The 17,833-nt window shown below is 39.9% G+C and overlaps 1 protein-coding gene across 1 annotated transcript in view; it reads left to right on the top strand.

Annotated features, from left to right (window-relative positions):
• Positions 1-650: 650 nt before the first annotated feature.
• OR5C1 (olfactory receptor family 5 subfamily C member 1) overlaps positions 651-17,833 on the top strand; it is a gene marked incomplete at both ends in the record, with an annotated part of 30,308 nt that continues 13,125 nt past the window's right edge. The window contains 5 exons of the mRNA XM_080708886.1: positions 651-1,576; positions 11,425-11,579; positions 11,652-11,755; positions 11,972-12,109; positions 16,454-16,581. Coding sequence (XP_080565012.1) covers positions 651-1,576; positions 11,425-11,579; positions 11,652-11,755; positions 11,972-12,109; positions 16,454-16,581 — 1,451 coding nt within the window. The remainder of the gene's footprint in view (positions 1,577-11,424; positions 11,580-11,651; positions 11,756-11,971; positions 12,110-16,453; positions 16,582-17,833) is intronic.

Here is a 17,833-nt window from a genome sequence, read left to right as displayed (position 1 = left end):
AAACACTGCACTCGGATACTCCTGGTGACTGATGATATCAATAATGTTGTTGATGATGCTGATGGTGGCACCTTTTATTTGTGAACTTCTTTTTAGTTGATAAGGTTGTTTCATTCACATTAGTCCACCTGATGGGAAAAGAAAAATAAAGAAAAAGAGGGCTTCTCTCATTATATCAAGAACATCTGAGCCCCAGCTAAGACCCATCTATGTAAATCGTTACTGCTTCTCTTCCCCAACACACACACCCCTCCTTCAAACTTTCTAGTAAATGTATAGCCCCAATATATCAAATTAAAATTTGACAATCCTTTGAAATTGATAGCTTTCCTAATAAAAAAGAAGGGGTCAGGGGAGACTAGGAATTAGGAAAGTGCCTCCTAGCAATCTCCAGTTCAGCCTAACCTAGGAAGTCTGGAGGACAACTAGATAACCCAAATGCAGAATTCACCTTCAACTACATCTACCATTATCATTTTCCAGAATTCTTACTTCTATACACATGTATGTACCTGGCACCAAGAAGCACCAGTGCATCTCTGTGGCCTTTGAGATCATCACAAAAAATAGATGAAAGGCCTTAAATAATATGAAAAGTTGGAGTTTATCTATATTTAAGCAATATATTTTTGCACATTGTTCTACTCTAAATGGAAATTAGAAACCAAACCATCATTCCTAATTTCCTGCTCCTGGGCTTCTCTGAGCACCCGGAGAGGGAGCCTTTCCTGTTTGGGCTCTTCCTGGTCATGCACCTGGTCACCCTGCTGGGAAACCTGCTCATCATCCTGGCCATCGGCTCTGACCAGCACCTCCACACCCCCATGTATTTCTTCCTGTCCAATCTGTCCTTCATCGATACCTGCTTCACCTGCACCATCGTGCCCAAAGTCCTGGTGAACATGAAAGCACAGCACCACACCATCTCCTATGCTGGGTGCCTTGTGCAGATGTACTTCTTCATGGCGTTGACCCTGCTGGATGACTTCCTGCTGGCTGTGATGGCATATGATCGCTATGTGGCCATCTGCCTCCCACTACACTATACCACCATCATGTGTCCCCAGCGATGCCTGCTGCTGGTGGCCACCTCCTGGCTCTGCTCCAATCTCCTGGCCTTTTCACTCATTCTCCTGATGGCTCAGGTCTCCTTCTGTGCCTCCCATTCCATCCCACACTTTTTCTGTGATCTTCTCCCACTCCTCAAGCTTGCCTGTTCAGACACCTGGACCTTTCAGGTCATGATGTTCACTGAAGCTGTTCTCTCAGGCATGATCCCTCTCACCTGCATCCTGGTCTCTTATGCCCACATCATGCACAGCATCCTCAGGATCCCTTCTGCTGGGAGGAAGCACAAAGTCTTCTCTACCTGTGGCTCCCACCTCACAGTTGTCACTCTCTTCTATGGGACACTCTTCCTGGTGTACTTCCAGCCATCATCAACCTACTCAGCAGACACTGGAATGGTTGTATCTGTGATATATACAATGGTCACCCCCATGCTAAATCCTTTCATCTATAGCCTGAGGAATAGGCACATGAAAGAGGCTTTGTGGAGACTATTTCGCATGGGGAAGTGCTATCCTCAATAAAGAATACTTCATCAAAGCAGAAGCCCAGGCTCTTCAAAATGCCTTCCTAGTTGAATTCTATTTTTTTTTTTTTTTTTTTGTACTGGGGATCAAACCCAGGAGTGCTCTACCTCTGACCTTTTTATGTTGAAACAGTGTCTCACTAAATTGCCCAGGCTGACCTGGAACCTACAGTCCTTTTGCCCCACCCTCCCCTGTAGCTGGGGTTGCAAGTGTGCATTGCCAAGCCCAATTGGTGATGGGCTCATCCACTATTATAATTTTTGAAAAACTCAAATTCAAAGCAGTATAGATGCTCAGCTCACAAAGAGGTTTAGCAGATTGAGACTGCCTGACTTGGCTGGACTGATACAAGGCCAATTGATCAAGGACAGAGCTGCATTCTGGAAAGAGGGGTGCAGGGTGACTGGATTAATCCCGTCTGCATACAAGCCAATTCAAACCAGACAGTGAAACCACCAAAAGAATCACATAGGACAGAATTTAGGTTCTGGAAGGAAGCTCAGTTAATAGTTCAGTCTGTGGCTAGGAGGTCCCACCAAATGCCAAGAAAGGCTGGCAAAATCTGGCAAGGATCGAGTACTCTGAGTTTCAGGGGCCATTTCCAAGCCCAGGTTTAGAAGTAGCTCAGTCGTAGGGCTTAACCTGAACCAGGAACTAAGAGAACAACAATGATTCTAGAAGAAGAAACCAGGCACAGATCAATCAGGAGACTGTCAAAATCACCCAGCTGGGATTAGATCTAAAACTACTAACAGAGAGTAATTATTAGTTATGGGGACAAGTCATTGATTCTTTTGTTTTTAAACTCTGATTTATTTGACTGCCTATATTATAATACATATTCATTGTAAATTCATAAAACATAAGCAAGTAGAAAAAAGGAAAACCCTCACCATTCTTCCACTTAAAAATAACTAATAATATTGTATATCATATCTCTTCTGTTCATTTCTAATTACTTTTGTCTTTTACTCTGTCTAGAAACACTGTAGTTGCAATCATATATGCTTTTTCACTTAGTTGAATCCATAGTATTATTATTAACTCTTACCGAAAATTTAGCCCTCGCCGGGCAAGGTGGTGCACGCTTGTAATCCCCGTGCTTGGGAAGCGGAGACAGGAGGATGGCGCAGGTTTGAAGCCAGCCACGCTGGCTTAAGAGACCCTGTTTCCAAAAATAAAAAAGTATAAAATAGGTCTGGGAGTAAAGTCTGGAGGTAGAAGGGCTTCCAGGAACCCCAGTACCACCGGGAAAAAAAATTTAGCCCTCAAAGGTTACATTAGAAGACGCATCCATTATTTATATAACATTTCACTATTGTTGGATGATTGGGGGGTTCTAAGATTTCAGTATTACAAAAAACAGTGAAACTCTTTAAAATAATTCTGTATTTATAGTCTTATACCTTTAAATTTTCAGAAGTAGAATGTCTAAGTAGAACATTTTCAGGATTCTTTATCTATTTTTCCAAAATGCCCAAATTAGAGTGCCTTTTACCTGCATCCTCTAAGATTCTGATACTCATATTTTTCCCTCAATCATATTTAATTTAGCTGAGCATGGTGGTGCCCACCTGTAATCCCAGTACTTGGGAAGCTGAAACAGGATGATTGCAGGTTCTAGGATAGCCTCAGCAACATAGCAAGACTTCCAGCAACCTAAAGAGATCCTGTTTCAAAACAAAAAATTTTTTAAAAAAAAGGTCTGGGGTATAGTTTGAAGGTATAATCCCCCTGGGTTCAATCCCCAACACCACAAAAATTAATTTGATATCAAAAATGACTTCTCCTTGATTTAGTTTTTATTTATTTGGTTATTGGTGAGGAGACCACTTTCTTCTGTATGTTAACCTATTTTTGCTGTGGCTGGGGATTGAACCCAGGGCCTCATGTGTGCTAAGGATAAGCTCTACCGTGGAGCCTCACCCTCTGCCCTGAATTCTCTTGATTCTTCATGTCATACACCCATTGTTTTATTAAGGATTTTATATTGAATTATATAGACTTTTATATTAAAATGCTATTATACCTTTTTTCTTTTTGTCTTAGTGTCTCAGTTAATTCTTCATTTCCTTGTAATTTTTATATAAGATAGTTTTTATTTTCATTATTATCAAACCAAGAAGTCTTCTTCTCTGTGACTTCTTTTTTCTGGAATTATAACTAAAAATCCTATTCTATACAGATTTCATGCAAAAAGTCAACATGTTATCTTTCATTTTCTAGTGGAATGTAGTATTTTTAATGTAACCAGGTTGTTACTTAAAATATAAAGCAGAAAATCATACAATTGAAATGGTTCTCTCTCAACACATCTCTTTCACTTTCTGTAAATTATTCTCCTACACTTTGTGATATGCATTTATTAACAATTACAAATGCTGACTGTCTCTGAACAGGGACCTGAAGAACAGCCTGGGGTGCAGGTCGTGTTCTGTTTTATGATCTGGGTACTGGTGATATGAGTGTGTTCCCTTTGAAAAAAAACCATCACATTATATATGTATTATTTTATACATTTTATGTACTTCAACAAATGTTTCTTCAACAGATGAATAGATACAGAATATGTGATATATATACACAAAGGATTTTACTCAGCCATAAAGAAGAATAAAATTCTGTTTTTGTTTTTGTTTTTGTTTTTGTTTTCAGGAAAGTGGGTGGAACTACTTAGTGAGATCAGCCAGTCTCAAAAAATCAAGGTTCATGTGTTTTCTCTCATATGTGGAAGCTAGAGATAAAATAGGAAACAAAAGAGACTTTAGATAAATGAGAGAACCCTGTCTAACAGTTGAAGGGGATTTAGGGGTAGAAGGGAAGGGGAAAAGGAGAACTGATGCAGGAAACAGCTTAGATAGTGATACCTGCAGGTGTGAACAAAGAACTAACAATCACCAACATGTACAGGGAGGGAAAGTGAGCGGGGTGAGATCCAGAGGGAAATATGCCAAGTGCTATGGACATGTATGCTGGTATCACTTTGAACCTTACCATGATGTATAATTACAATGCACTGAAAAAACAACAAAAATGTTAATGTTAATTCAATATACACAAAATAGCAGGACTATGCCAGAGCCAGCCGGCAAGAGTACGGGTTCCGAAGTGAGGCATGAGGATGGAGAATTTTAAATTCTAACATGGAGGGCCGCCAGCCTACCATCTCCACTGGTCGACCCCTGTCCGTGGGTCAATATTTCCTACGGGTCGATGACTATGCCTGGGTCAGCATTCTCCATTGCGCTGACACTACTGGCCAAGGCAACTTCTGGGTCAATCTTATCTCTATTGTGCCGACACCGACCCTGGGTTTGTTTTTCCAGAGGTATTTATACACAGCTACAGGTCAATCAACTTTCTCGTGCTACCACCACCAGAATACAAAAAAGACCAATACAAAACACATATTACAGATAGGCCTATCAGTACCCTCGTGTCATCACCACCTGATCTTCTCTCAGACCTCTTTGAACTTTCCATAACCCCAAACCTTGTTGACTCTGGGCAAAGGACAATCAGCTGAGTCAGGGACACCAATCTAGGGGAAGGCCTTAATGGCTCCCAACAGGACTAATATTAAAGAGTTAACAAATAATATGCTATGCAACTATTGAAATGGTCTATTCTTGTCAAACAAATTGACTTAAAGGTATTATTACAATGTAGTAATTATTGCATGTAATAAGAATGAAGCCTTTTATGCACCAGAAAAATACAACAGTTCTAAATTTTTTCAGTAATGAAAAAACCACAAATATACATAAAGAAAAAATAACAACAGGAGAAATAGACAAATCTATTCTTTTTTTTTTTTTTGCAGTACTAGGGATGGAACCCAGGGGTATTGTACCTCCAAGCTACACCCACAGCCCTATTTTTTAGTCTTCTTATTTTTGAAACAGGGTCTCACTGAGTTGCAAAGGGCCTCACTAAGTAGCTGAGGCTGTCCGTGAACTGTAGTCCTCCGGTCTTAGCCTCCCTAATGCTGGGATTACGAGCTGTGCCATCATGTCCAGCTTGCCAAATCTATTCTTACTGGGAGATTTTTCTAAACATGTTTATGATAATTGAACAAATAGATTCCCTTAAGTTCATTAATGGTACAAAATACCTGAAAACTGCAACTAACAATATTAACTAGGTCATTGCACTTAACCCAAAGAATACATCTTTTACAAGAACTGAAGAAAAATGTACATTTCCTGAGCCATAAAGCAAACTTCAGTAAATGACAAAGGGCTGAAATCAGATAGAACACATACAATTCAGCTAAGTCACAACAAAAACATAACGAGAAGAAATTATAGTAACTATTAGAAAACCTTTTTATTAGATACTGTGATGGTTAATCTGAATTGACAAATTGACTAGATTATGGAATATCTGGGATGACGTGACTTTGGGTGTGTTGATGAGATGGTTGGTTTATGTAACCATAGTTGAAAGGGGAAGTCCTACCCTGAATGTAGGCAGCACTGTTCTGATGGGTGCAAGACCTGGGTAAAAAGGAGAAAGCTGTGGGAATGAATGTGTGTTTCTTCCTGAGAAAAGTGGGTCTGCTCTCTCCTGGGATATCAATCTTCAGCTTTTCAAACTGGACTTTCACCATCATTTTTCCAGAGAGTTTTCTGGCCTTTCCCTCTTGGACTGGGACTGCCTTATTGGTGGCTCCTATTCTGAGACTCCAGCTTTTGGACCACTCAGTCAGCTGCTGGTTCCTGCAGGTCTCTGTGTGCAATCAGCCACTTGGGACTACACTCTTTGAACTGTAAGCTGACTTGATAAATCCGCTTTTACCAGAGACATATCCTGTGTGTTCTTTTACTCTAGCGGACCCTGACTAACACAGGGATCTAGTGAAAATAAAAAGGAGACCAGATATGGCAGTGAAAGAGGAAGAAGGAGAGGGCAAGTCCTGGGCAGTGAAGCTGATCAAACTAAGCACATGTTCAAATGTGCCACAACAAACCCATGTTCTATATAATTAATGGTCACCAAGCCGGGCGTGATGGCGCACGCTTATAATCCCCGCTCTTGGGAGACGGAGACAAGAGTATCACACAGGTTCGAAGCCAGCCTCACTGGCTTAAGAGGCCCTGTTTCCAAATAAAAAATATAAAACATGAGTCTGGGAGTGTAACCTGGAGGTGGAAGGGTTTCTAGGAACCCCCCCAAAAATAAAAAATAAAAATAAAAAATAAAATTAAATAATTAGTGGTCACCAATAAGAATAAAGTATTTTTATTTGAATGTAGACCAATAAAGAATATTATTCATAGGAAACTGATTACCTTACATGCAAATGCTAGAAACGGGGAATGAGCTAAGCATCCATCTTGAATCATAAAAGAAATAGCAAAATCAATCCAAGGATGATAGAAAGGAAACAGAGCAAATGAGAGAAAAAGAAACAAAATAGAATGAACACATTCAGCAGAGACCAATAAAGATAAAAGACGATTTCTTGGAAAGATTATTTACATTGCTCTGGTGAAAATGACTATATAGGGAAAATACCACTAAGCAATGTCAGAAATGAAAAGGGCAGCAACATCTCTGATATTGAAATAAAGAAGATATTACCCATAATGCTCTACAAATAAAATTCAATTTTTTTTTTTTTTTTGGTGGTACTGGGGTTCCTGGAAGTCCTTCTACCTCCGGGCTACACTCCCAGACCTATTTTTACATTTTTATTTGGAAACAGGGTCTCCTAAGCCAGCTCGCATGGCTGGCTTCGAACCTGCGTGATCTTCCTGTCTCTGCCTCCCAAGCGCGGGGATTACAAGCGTGCGCCACCACGCCCGGGCAAAATTTAAAATTTAAATTAAATGAAAAATTTTCTAGAGAAATGTAACTCATCAAAACTAACTTAATAGAAAATATGAATAAGCATATAGCTTCTGAAGCTATATGATATATTTTGGCCCATAGCCAAAAATATATCAATGATTCAAAAAAATCACTTCTTGCTTGCAAAAGTCTTTCAAGGATAGAAAATAGAAGAACACCCACCAACTCCCTTTTAAGAGCACCAACACCACGCCCACCTCAATATCTAAAGCTGATGGGAACACTGAAAAATAAGGGAAACAGGCAAATGCACCAATCCACAGTAAAATACTATTGATACAATAATAATGCGAAAGAACTTGTGATATGTCATGACCAAGTTGAGTTTTCTCAGAAATGCAAGTTCGATAAAATATTCAAAAATTAAAGCCAGTCAATGTGTGTGTGTGTGTGTGTGTGTGTGTGTGTGTGTGTGTGTGTTGTACTAGAGATAGAATCCAGGGCATTCTACCTTCGAGCTAAAACCTCAGCCCTTTTTTCATCATTTTTTGTTTTGAAACAGAGTCTAACTAGATTGGTCACCAACTAGGGGTCCTCCATTCTCAGCCTTCCAAGTGCTGGAATCACAAAAGTGCACCACCAAGCCCAGCTCTATTTTTAATTTTTTGAGGAACCTCCATATTGTTTTCCATAATAGCTGTAGTAATTTACATTCCCAATAACATTGTATAGGGCTCTCATTTGTCCACGTTCTTGTCAGCATTTATCTTTTGTTGTGTGACAACAGTCATTCTTACAGAAGTGAGTTGATATCTCATTGTGGTTTTGATTTGCATTTCCCCTATGATTAGTGATACTGAGCATATTTCATGCACCTTTTGCACATTTGCATGTCTTCTTTTGAGAAATTTCTATTCGAGTATTTTTCTCATTTTTAAAACTGGGTTGTTTTCTTGTTATCAAGTGATTTTATTTTTCCCCTTATTGTTGAACTTCTAGTCTTGTTCATGCGTTATCTTCTTGATATTACTTGGTTGCTATCTGTGTTCTCCTATACCTCACTGAGCTTCTTTAAAATGATTATTTTTAATTCTTTGTAAGGTAGTTCATAGATCTCCATTTTTCATCATTTTTAAACTTTTATTGCTGCACTGTAATTACAAATTATAGTGAGGTCCAATGTGATGCAACATACATGCACACATTACTTCGTGTATTTTCTTCCACATCCCACCCTGCCCCCTCCTTCCCTTTCTGTACATATTTCTGAGATCAGTAGACTCATATATGGACATAGCATTATTTGAACTGATTCCTTTATCAGTTCTCCTTTTCCTCTTCCCCTCTCCCTCCCCCAGCCCCCTTCAACTCTTCATTTATCTGAAGTCCCTTCATTTCCTATTTTCTCTCTAGCTTCAACATATGAGAGATAATATACGGCCTTTGACTTTCTGAGACTGGCTGATCTCAGCATAATATTCTCTAGTTCCATTTTTCTGCAAGTGACATAATTTTGTTTTTCTTTTTGACTGAATAAAACCATTTCTCTAGGGTCTGCTACTAAAGTTACTGGTTTGTTTGTTTGTTTTTGTGGGTTTAGGGATGGAATCCAGGGGCATTTGACCTCTGAGCTACATCCCCTGCCCTATTTTTTATTCTTTATTTTGAAACCGGTCTCACTGAGTGGCAGAGGGCCTCACTAAGTAGCTGAGGCTGTCCGCGAACAGCAATCCTCCGGTCTCAGCCTCCCGAATGCTGGGATTATAAGCGTGTGCCATCTAACCCGGCTTATTTGTTTCTTAATTATATCATGTTTTCCTGATTGCTTATGATTCTCTGGCTTTGTGTAGATATCTATGCATGTATGCAGAGAGGTTATGTACTCTTTCAGTCTCTAAAAACCCACCTTGGCTGAGAAGGCCTCCAACATCCAGCTCACCCAGAGCTTCTAATCTTGCCATGTGGTTGGGTCTGTGTGTGGGCTTGTTGCTGGGGGCCTCGGGCCTGGTCGGTGGTAGTAGTGGATGGGCCTGATGCCTGAGTCTGTGTGGTGGGACTTGAACTAGAGAATTTGGTGACAGGCCTAGATCAGGGGTCTGCAGGAGCAGGCCTGTGTCTTGGATCTTGGGGGTTGGTATAGCACCAGGGTCCACTACAGTAGGCCTATCTGCTGGGTCTTTGTGGAAGTAAGCACCTGAAGCCTATATACTACAGTCACCAGTCCTGTTTCTAGGATGAGCCTGGGCCTGAATCTGTAAGAGCTGGCCAGACCCTCAGGTAGATCTGAAGCCTGGGCTAGGATTGGGTCTGGGCTGGTGTCGGCTGGACTGGAGCTGACCTGGTGCCTGGGACCACAAGGGCTGGCGTGTCAGTGAGCCGTCATTATGTGGAGCCCATCCCATCCCTGCCTTTATTTATTATCCCTTTACCATTTATTTATTTTCCCTTTACCATTATTTATCCCTTTACCATTTATTTATTTATTATCCCTTTACCATTTCTATTTTTCTGATTTATTCCTTCCTTTCAAAATCAGCTTCATTTCCTCAAGCTTTCCTCATAAAAGAGCAGTCATACCGCATAATGACTGCTCAATACTGTTCATCATAAAGACAGATATACAGAAGTCAGAACACTCAAGTTATTAAGTGAGAGGTACACATATTTAAGTATTCCTAGATTTTCTCATTGAAGCGAAAGCAACAACAACTTAAAAAAGCATAAAGTTTATCCAAAAGAATCAGAGCCAGCAAACTCTAGTGATACATGCATACCCATATTAAGAGCCGCACATTTCACAAGAACCAAATTTTGGCATCAGCCTAGGCGTCTGTCAACAGATGAAGGATAAAGAAAATGCGGTATGTATACACAATGGAGCTTTAGTCGATAGTAACGAAGAACAAAATTAAGACTATAATGCACAAATAAAAGCACAAAAAGAAAAAAAATTATATAATTTGCAGCAAAATGAATGGAACTTGAGAGTATAAAAATTAAGCACAATAAGCCAGTCAGAAAAGCAGGGCTGCATGTTCCCTCTTCTATGTGGAAGCTAGAAATAAAAAGGAAATAAAGGAGGAGGGATGTCATGAAAATAAAAGGGAGCCGGGTGTGGTGGCGCATACTTGTAATCCTAGCATTTGGGAGGATTGAGACAGGAGGATCATGGTTCGAGGACAGCCTCAGCTACTTACTGAAGCTCTTTGCAGCTTCGTGAGACCCTGTTTCAAAATAAAGAATAAAAAATAGGGCTGGGGGTGTAGCTCAGAGATGGAATGCCCTTGAGTTTTATTCCCAGTACCAAAAAAATAAAATTAGAATTAAAAAAAAGGGAGGCCTAGAATAGAGTAATGAATGCAACTAGGGCACAGGAGGACTTTATCTAAAAGAATTAGAGCCAGCAAACTCTAGTGATACCTGCTAGAGAAACTAAGGAATGAAATTGAAGAAATTATGTATGTGCATGTACAACTATGTAGCAATGAATCCCACTATTATGGATAATCATAATGCACCCAAAAAGAAAGAAAAATGCAGAAAGGTAATGATGTAAAGAATTAGCAGTGATTGTTTATAAGTGGAGAAATGATGGGTGATTAGTTTTCCTAGTTCTTTGTATTTTACATTCCTACTATAATGCACATACATACGTTGCTTTGCACGAGAGGCAAACAAAATAAACTAGGGCTTAGAAGCTAAAGAGTCAAAGACTTGTACCCATAACTAATAATCATTCACCATCAGTATCTAGATACAATCCCCATTTATAATGCTGTGCATAATCTCTGTTTGTGATGCTCAGCATCCATCTTACCTTCAATCTGAGTTTCTCTAAAACCAGAACAGAGGAGTTCAATTCTACCCCGGGAAAGTACCTTTTACTGATCAGGTACAATATTTCCTCAAGTCAAATAGTCTCCACAAAGCCCCCTTCATGTCTTTGTTCCTGAGGCTGTAGATAAAAGGATTCAGCATAGGGGTGACCATAGTGTACACAACAGAAGCCACCATCCCAGTGTCTGCTGAGTAGGTCGATGATGGCTGGAAGTACACCAGGAAGTTCCATAGAAGAGAGTGACCACTGTCAAGTGGGAGCCACAGGTAGAGAAGACTTTGTGCTTCCCACCAGCAGAGGAGATCCCAAAGATTGTGCGCACGATATGGGCATAAGAGACCAGGACACAGGTGAGAGGGACCACCCCTGACAGGGCAGCTTCAGTGAACATTGTGACCTGAAAGGTCCAGGTGTCTGAACAGGCAAGCTTGAGGAGTGGGAGAAGATCGCAAAAAAAGTGTGGGATGGAATGGGAGGCACAGAAGGAGACCTGAGCCATCTGCAGAGTGAGCAAAAAGGCCAGAAGGTTGGAGCAGAGCCAGGAGGTGGCCACCAGCAGCAGGCATCGCTGGGGATACATGATGGTGGTATAGTGTAGTGGGAGGCAGATGGCCACATAGCGATCATATGCCATCACAGCCAGCAGGAAGTCATCCAGCAGGGCCAACCCCATGAAGAAGTACATCTGCACAAGGCACCCAGCATAGGAGATTGTGTGGTGCTGTGCTTGCATGTTCACCAGGACTTTGGGCACGATGGTGCAGGTGAAACAGGTATCAATGAAGGACAGGTTGGCCAGGAAGAAGTACATGGGGGTGTGGAGGTGCTGGTCAGAGCCGATGGCCAGGATGATGAGCAGGTTTCCCAGCAGGGTGACCAGGTGCATGACCAGGAAGAGCCCAAACAGGAAAGGCTCCCTCTCTGGGTGCTCAGAGAAGCCCAGGAGCAGGAAATCAGAGCTCATGGTTTGGTTTTTAATTTCCTTCTAAGATAGAGAAAATAGAACAGAGTCTTGTTTAAATAAAGATAGGCTCAACAAATTAGAGTCCAAGGATGGTCTTTTTTTTCTCTATTCCTTGAAGAGGTAGCTGAGATTTAGTATTAGCTATAATTGTAAGTGTGCAAACACAAAAAATGAGGCCTGTGACCTTGATAATCAGGCATTGTAATGGGTATGTTGGTTTCTAGAGTCCTGTAATATTGCAAATTGTCTTGTATGTGCCTGGATAAATGAACCTGTCCAAGTTTTGATTCCCTCTACATTTCACAACTGTTTCAATCTTGTTGCCTTGTTGTGGAGCTATGGAGGGGGTTGTATATACTAGGATTTAGTGAATAATGTAAGGTGTAGTGTGTGTGTGTGTGTGTGTGTGTGTGTGTGTGTGTGTGTGTGTGTTTAGGGAAAATGAAGAAAGAATCATTTCTTCAGAGAAGCCAGTCGAGACCTAGGGGTCTCTAGGTATACCAGCAGTGCTCTGACCTTTCGTCTTTGAAGATTGCCAATGAGTTAACATTAATACAAGACCTGTGTCAATAAAAAGCACTTTGTCTTTAGTGGGAATGTTGGTTCCATTTCTGTCTTCAACAGCATCAGCTGCAGCATCCATTTCAAGATCATGGGATTTAAGGTCAAGAGAATGGCTAGGAATTTTTTCTCTGTCCCCTTTTTTCTTTGCAGTGTTTCTTGGACAGTTCACTTAACCTCCATGAGTCTCCATTTATTTAGTGTGTACAGCATGTACCCGCCTCATAGCATCTCTGAGGTTATCATGAAGATGATAAGTATGGAAAGCGTGCCTTCATCTGGGGAGTGTCACTGGTGTTGGTGCAGCAGTAGTCGATGAAGCCTGAGCCCAGGCCCCACAGTGCAGTGCCTACTGATGCACAACGTGCTCTCCAGCTCTGTTTCTCATTTGCCTTTTTTCACTTTGTGAAATGTTTGTTTCCTACAAGTGCTGCTTTATGGATAAATACATGAAGATGCTAATTCAACCTGACAGATGTGCCCGGGGGACAAATGCCAGCTGGACTCAGTGGAAAATTTCTTTATGAACTGTGATGTACAACCGTATGAGGAATTCCAATGTCCCTGATTGTTAGTGTGGAGGCACAAGTGCCATGATCAGTCAGTGGCAGCACGGGTGTGTAACTATACACAGAGCACATCCTCTGGGATGTGGCAGCATTTCTCCACTCTGGTCTCTCTGTGTGACTTTGAGAAAGTCACATTCGACCTTTTTGATGTTTTATTTCTGTATCTGCTTAAATGATTAATGATAGGGCTTAATAGAGAAAGAATAGTTTGAAGATTAAATGAGATCATTATCTGATTTAATATAATATTAACATTTTATAAACTATTTGGACCAAGGCTGGCATATAATAAGCACTCAATAAATATTTGTCATTGTAATTAATTAATGAGCAGTGTCACTGCTTTGGTTACTGACTTATAAGAGAGGGTCTGGTGAATTGAGAGAAGGGAAATGAAGAGTCATCATCATTACTATTACTATTTTGGGGGCGATTATTACTTCACTCAGACCTATCAATGGCAAAATATCTTTAGAATCTGAAAAATGTGGTAATCCTGTCACATAATTTCATCATGCAAAGCTCAATGTGAATAACTACATAATGGTGAGGAAGATGTGTTTTTAAGCAGTTATTCAATGACTAAAATCTTAAAACAGAATGTGAATAGATTTGGTAAACTTCAAGTGCACTCAGAGGGGTAGAGCACTGTATTGACTTAGGGTGACGGCTGGGAGTTATTCTGGGAACAATCCCTGTCCAAGTGGACATAATATTACTATTGATTCTGTAATGATGTGGTTGATAACAAAAATGAAATTAGCATACTCTTTCCCAAAAAAGTGGTATTCAGCTTACAAGTCCTCATATCCACAGGTGTTCTTATCATATAAGTCCTCTCACCTGGCATTGTTGGAGCCTGGGGAAGGGTGTTCTGAGACTTATTCTCCACAATGATCACAGGTTGGACCATCAGGGTTCCAATGAGCACTAGAGGGTAGAACCCCTCATGTTCATCAAAAGGGACAGCAAATGATTGGCAGAGAAAGAGAAAGGGAAAATGGAAAGGGAGTAAGGGAGAAACACTATGCTGTGTGTGTGTGTATGTGTGTGTGTGTGTGTGTGTGTGTGTGTGTGTGTGCACATGCACACACACCATGCATGTCCTTGGGTAAAGTCTGCTATTGTTCCAGCCTTATGCCTCTGTTCTTACCTGGAGATGCTGCCCAAGCTCCATCTGTGACCCCATCACTGAAGAGATTGGGATCTCTGCTTCTTTGTCTCTTCAGGAAGGAATGGCTGGAATCCCAAGGTCCTTTCTCTTCCACACAGCAGCACATACTGAACTCTCAAGGCTGAAGATCCCTACCCTCTGTTAAGGAGACAGGAGGAGCTGCTGACTTTCACACACAGTGTCTTCTGGGACTGAATCCCAGACCTGCTAGTTAGAGACAGGGCAATTGTCCAACTGCCCAGCTGTCCTATCTTGACTGTGGTCCCAGAGTCCCAACAGGGACACAAAGGCCTCTATTCTGGGTGACCAGGCCTGCCAAGGCTCTGCTTCTCCCTGGGGTGTGTGGCAGGTTGGCGTCACCATCTCCAGCCATCATGCTGAGCAGGCCTGTACTTGTGGAGGTCCACACTTTCTAAGAGTCCATTTCTCAATGATAAAATGTAGTATGGTCCAAATGCACAAGTGAAAAGTAATAATAAAATAGATTGGTATTCACAGTCATGGCCTTCAAATGTTGTAGAAGTCACATTTTTGTTTTATGACCTCTGGAGACAAAAGTTGACTACAAATATGAAAAACCTAGCAAGGCTCAGGTGCTACTCTAGGAATCTATGGATATATTTATTGATCTTTGTTGTCAATCTGTCTTACTTCAAATGATGGTATAAAATATATATTTCTGTTTAGAAATGATAATGCCCATATTCTTACCGCTCAGATTAAATATATCAGCATGATTAGAATGATATATGTTTATCATTTAGAAACCCCTCTTTGGGAAGCCAGGTATGGTGGTGCACACTTGTAATCCCAGGGCTTGGGAGGCTGAGACAGGAGGATCACACAGGTTCAAATCCAGCCTCAGCTACTTAGTGAGTCTCTCAGCAACAGTGAAACCATGTATACTTTCCAAATAAAGTATAAAATAGATCTGGGAGTATAGTCTGAAAGTAGAAAAGCCCCTGGGTTCCACCCCCAGTACCACACAAAAAAACCCTCTTTGCCTCACTCAGATAATATTCTTGCCCCTCTCCCATTAGAATAAATAATTATTGTGAGTACTCTTTAAGTTTTATTTCTTTTTTTGGATGTCAGAATTGTAGATATTATGGTGATATATAGTGCTATCTTATTATGGATATTAAAACTATATCTTAAAATTGGTGAAGTTTAAGATGCATAGAGAAAAATGCATAAGACATAAGCATTTTTTTTTCCACATCACTAATTTTTTTTATTTTTAATTTATTTTTTATTGGTGCACTGTATTCATACATCATAATGGGATAAAAAAAATTGTAGACATACATGCACACATCGCCCAGTCAGCCCCCACCCGATCCCCACCCCGTTTCCTCCCCATCCCTCCATCCCATGCTTGGCTTAGTGGTTGACATCTAGTATTATAGCAATTTATCCAAAATTAACAATGATAATCTCACATAACAGTTTCATCTGTCTGATACCAAGCTTTTGATGACTTAAAGATAACATTTCAATATTTATTTTTGCTTTCTTACCAGAGAATATTTTTTTCTTTTTTCTTTTTTCTTTTTTTAGGTGAAACTATCATACATTTATTTACTTATTTTTCAGAAAAAAAATCTATCCTAATGTGGAATATGGACTCTAGATACCCAAAATGATCTCGAAAAAGAACAGAGCTAGATGTATATTTTCTGATTTCAAACCATATAAAGCTACAATAATTGAAACAGTGCATTTTTACCAACAAATTATTACAAAGCAAACACTTGTGATCACTTCTCAGATCAAGACCCACAGCATCTCCTACTCTCCCAGCTTGTCCTTTTGTCTCATTTTGCATTACCCCTTTCATAAAATTTATTTTAGCTTTTGGTGTTTTTTAACTTTATATAAATGGAATGATGTACTATACAGTCCTTCCGTGGTCTTTTGGTCTTTTCTTTCTGTCCATTATTTTGCATTTTTGAGCTTCATCTAGAGTTTTCCATGAAGCTGTACTCAGCTCATTTCTATTGCTATGAGGACGCATCACTGCAGGATGATAGTAAGCATCATTCAACCAACCCACTGCTGAAGGAATGCCTAGAATTTTGCCAGTAAGAATAAAGTTGTGATAATCATTCCTATATATTTTTATTTCACTTTATTTGCAAAATATACACAATATGAAATTTACCGTCTTACAGGGCTGGGAGTGCAGCTCAATAGTAGAGTGTGCTAATTATCACTTCATACCCCATAAATATATACCCTTCCTACAAGCTGCCTAATTTTCCCCTTCAATCAATTTATAATTGATTGTTGTGCTTATTTTAAAGTTGGTTTTAGGTTTTTATTTATTTTTATTAGTGTATTATAATTATACATCATAGTGAGTTTCAGGGTGATAGAAACATACATGCCCAAAGCATTCATTGTGTGTTTCCCTCCAGGTCCCTCTATTTATTATTTTTTATATCCAAACACTTGCTCCCTTATTGACAACTCCATTATTTTCTCAGATATCTGTAGGGCCAGAACTGTCAAGATTGTGTCAGGCTGTGCATGATGGCACATGCCTGCAATCCCAGTACTTGGGAGGCTGATACAGGAGGATCACAGGTTCAAGACCAGCCTCAGCAATTTGGTAAGACCCTGTTTCAAAATAAAAAAAATAAAAGAGGTAACAGTGTAGTTCACATGTAGTTCACATGTAGAATTTCTGGGTTCAATTTTACATCAGTTATGTGTGGGCTTTTTTCTTGGGCTTTGTCTTCTGCCCTATTGGTCACTTCTGCACTGTCCTATCAACTATGGCTCAACACTGAGTGTTTACATCTGGCCAAAAATATCCTCCCATGTTATTATTTCTCAAAAATTTCTGGCTTATTTCCTTGATATTTTATTTCTCATTTTAAGACACCCATATCTCTTTCCAAACACATACCTACATATAGACAAACACATGAAGACACATGCATACATTCATTGAATATTTTTATTGAATTGTACTCAACTGATTTAAACCATGTAGAGAAGAGACTCTCATAATAGAGCTAGTCCACTCCTCAATATATTTCCAAAAGAATTAAATTTAGAACACAAAGTGATCCATGCATACCCATATTTATAGCAGCACAATTCACACTTGCCAAATTACTTAGTCAATCTAGGAATCCTTCAACAGATGAGTGGATAAAGAAAATCCGCATATACACACATTGAAGTTTTACTCAGCCATAAAGAAGAACAAAATTATGTCATTTCTAGAGAATATCATGCTAAATGAAATTGAGTCCCAGAATGTCAAGAGTCATATGTTTTCTTCCATATGTAGAAGCTAGTGAGAAGATAGGAAACAAAAGGGAC

Source organism: Muscardinus avellanarius (assembly GCF_963383645.1).
Source record: "Muscardinus avellanarius genome assembly, chromosome: 13".
NCBI classification, from domain to species: Eukaryota; Metazoa; Chordata; class Mammalia; order Rodentia; family Gliridae; genus Muscardinus; species Muscardinus avellanarius.
The sequence above is the reverse complement of the archived record's forward strand: the minus strand, read 5'-3'. Positions and strand labels throughout refer to the sequence as shown.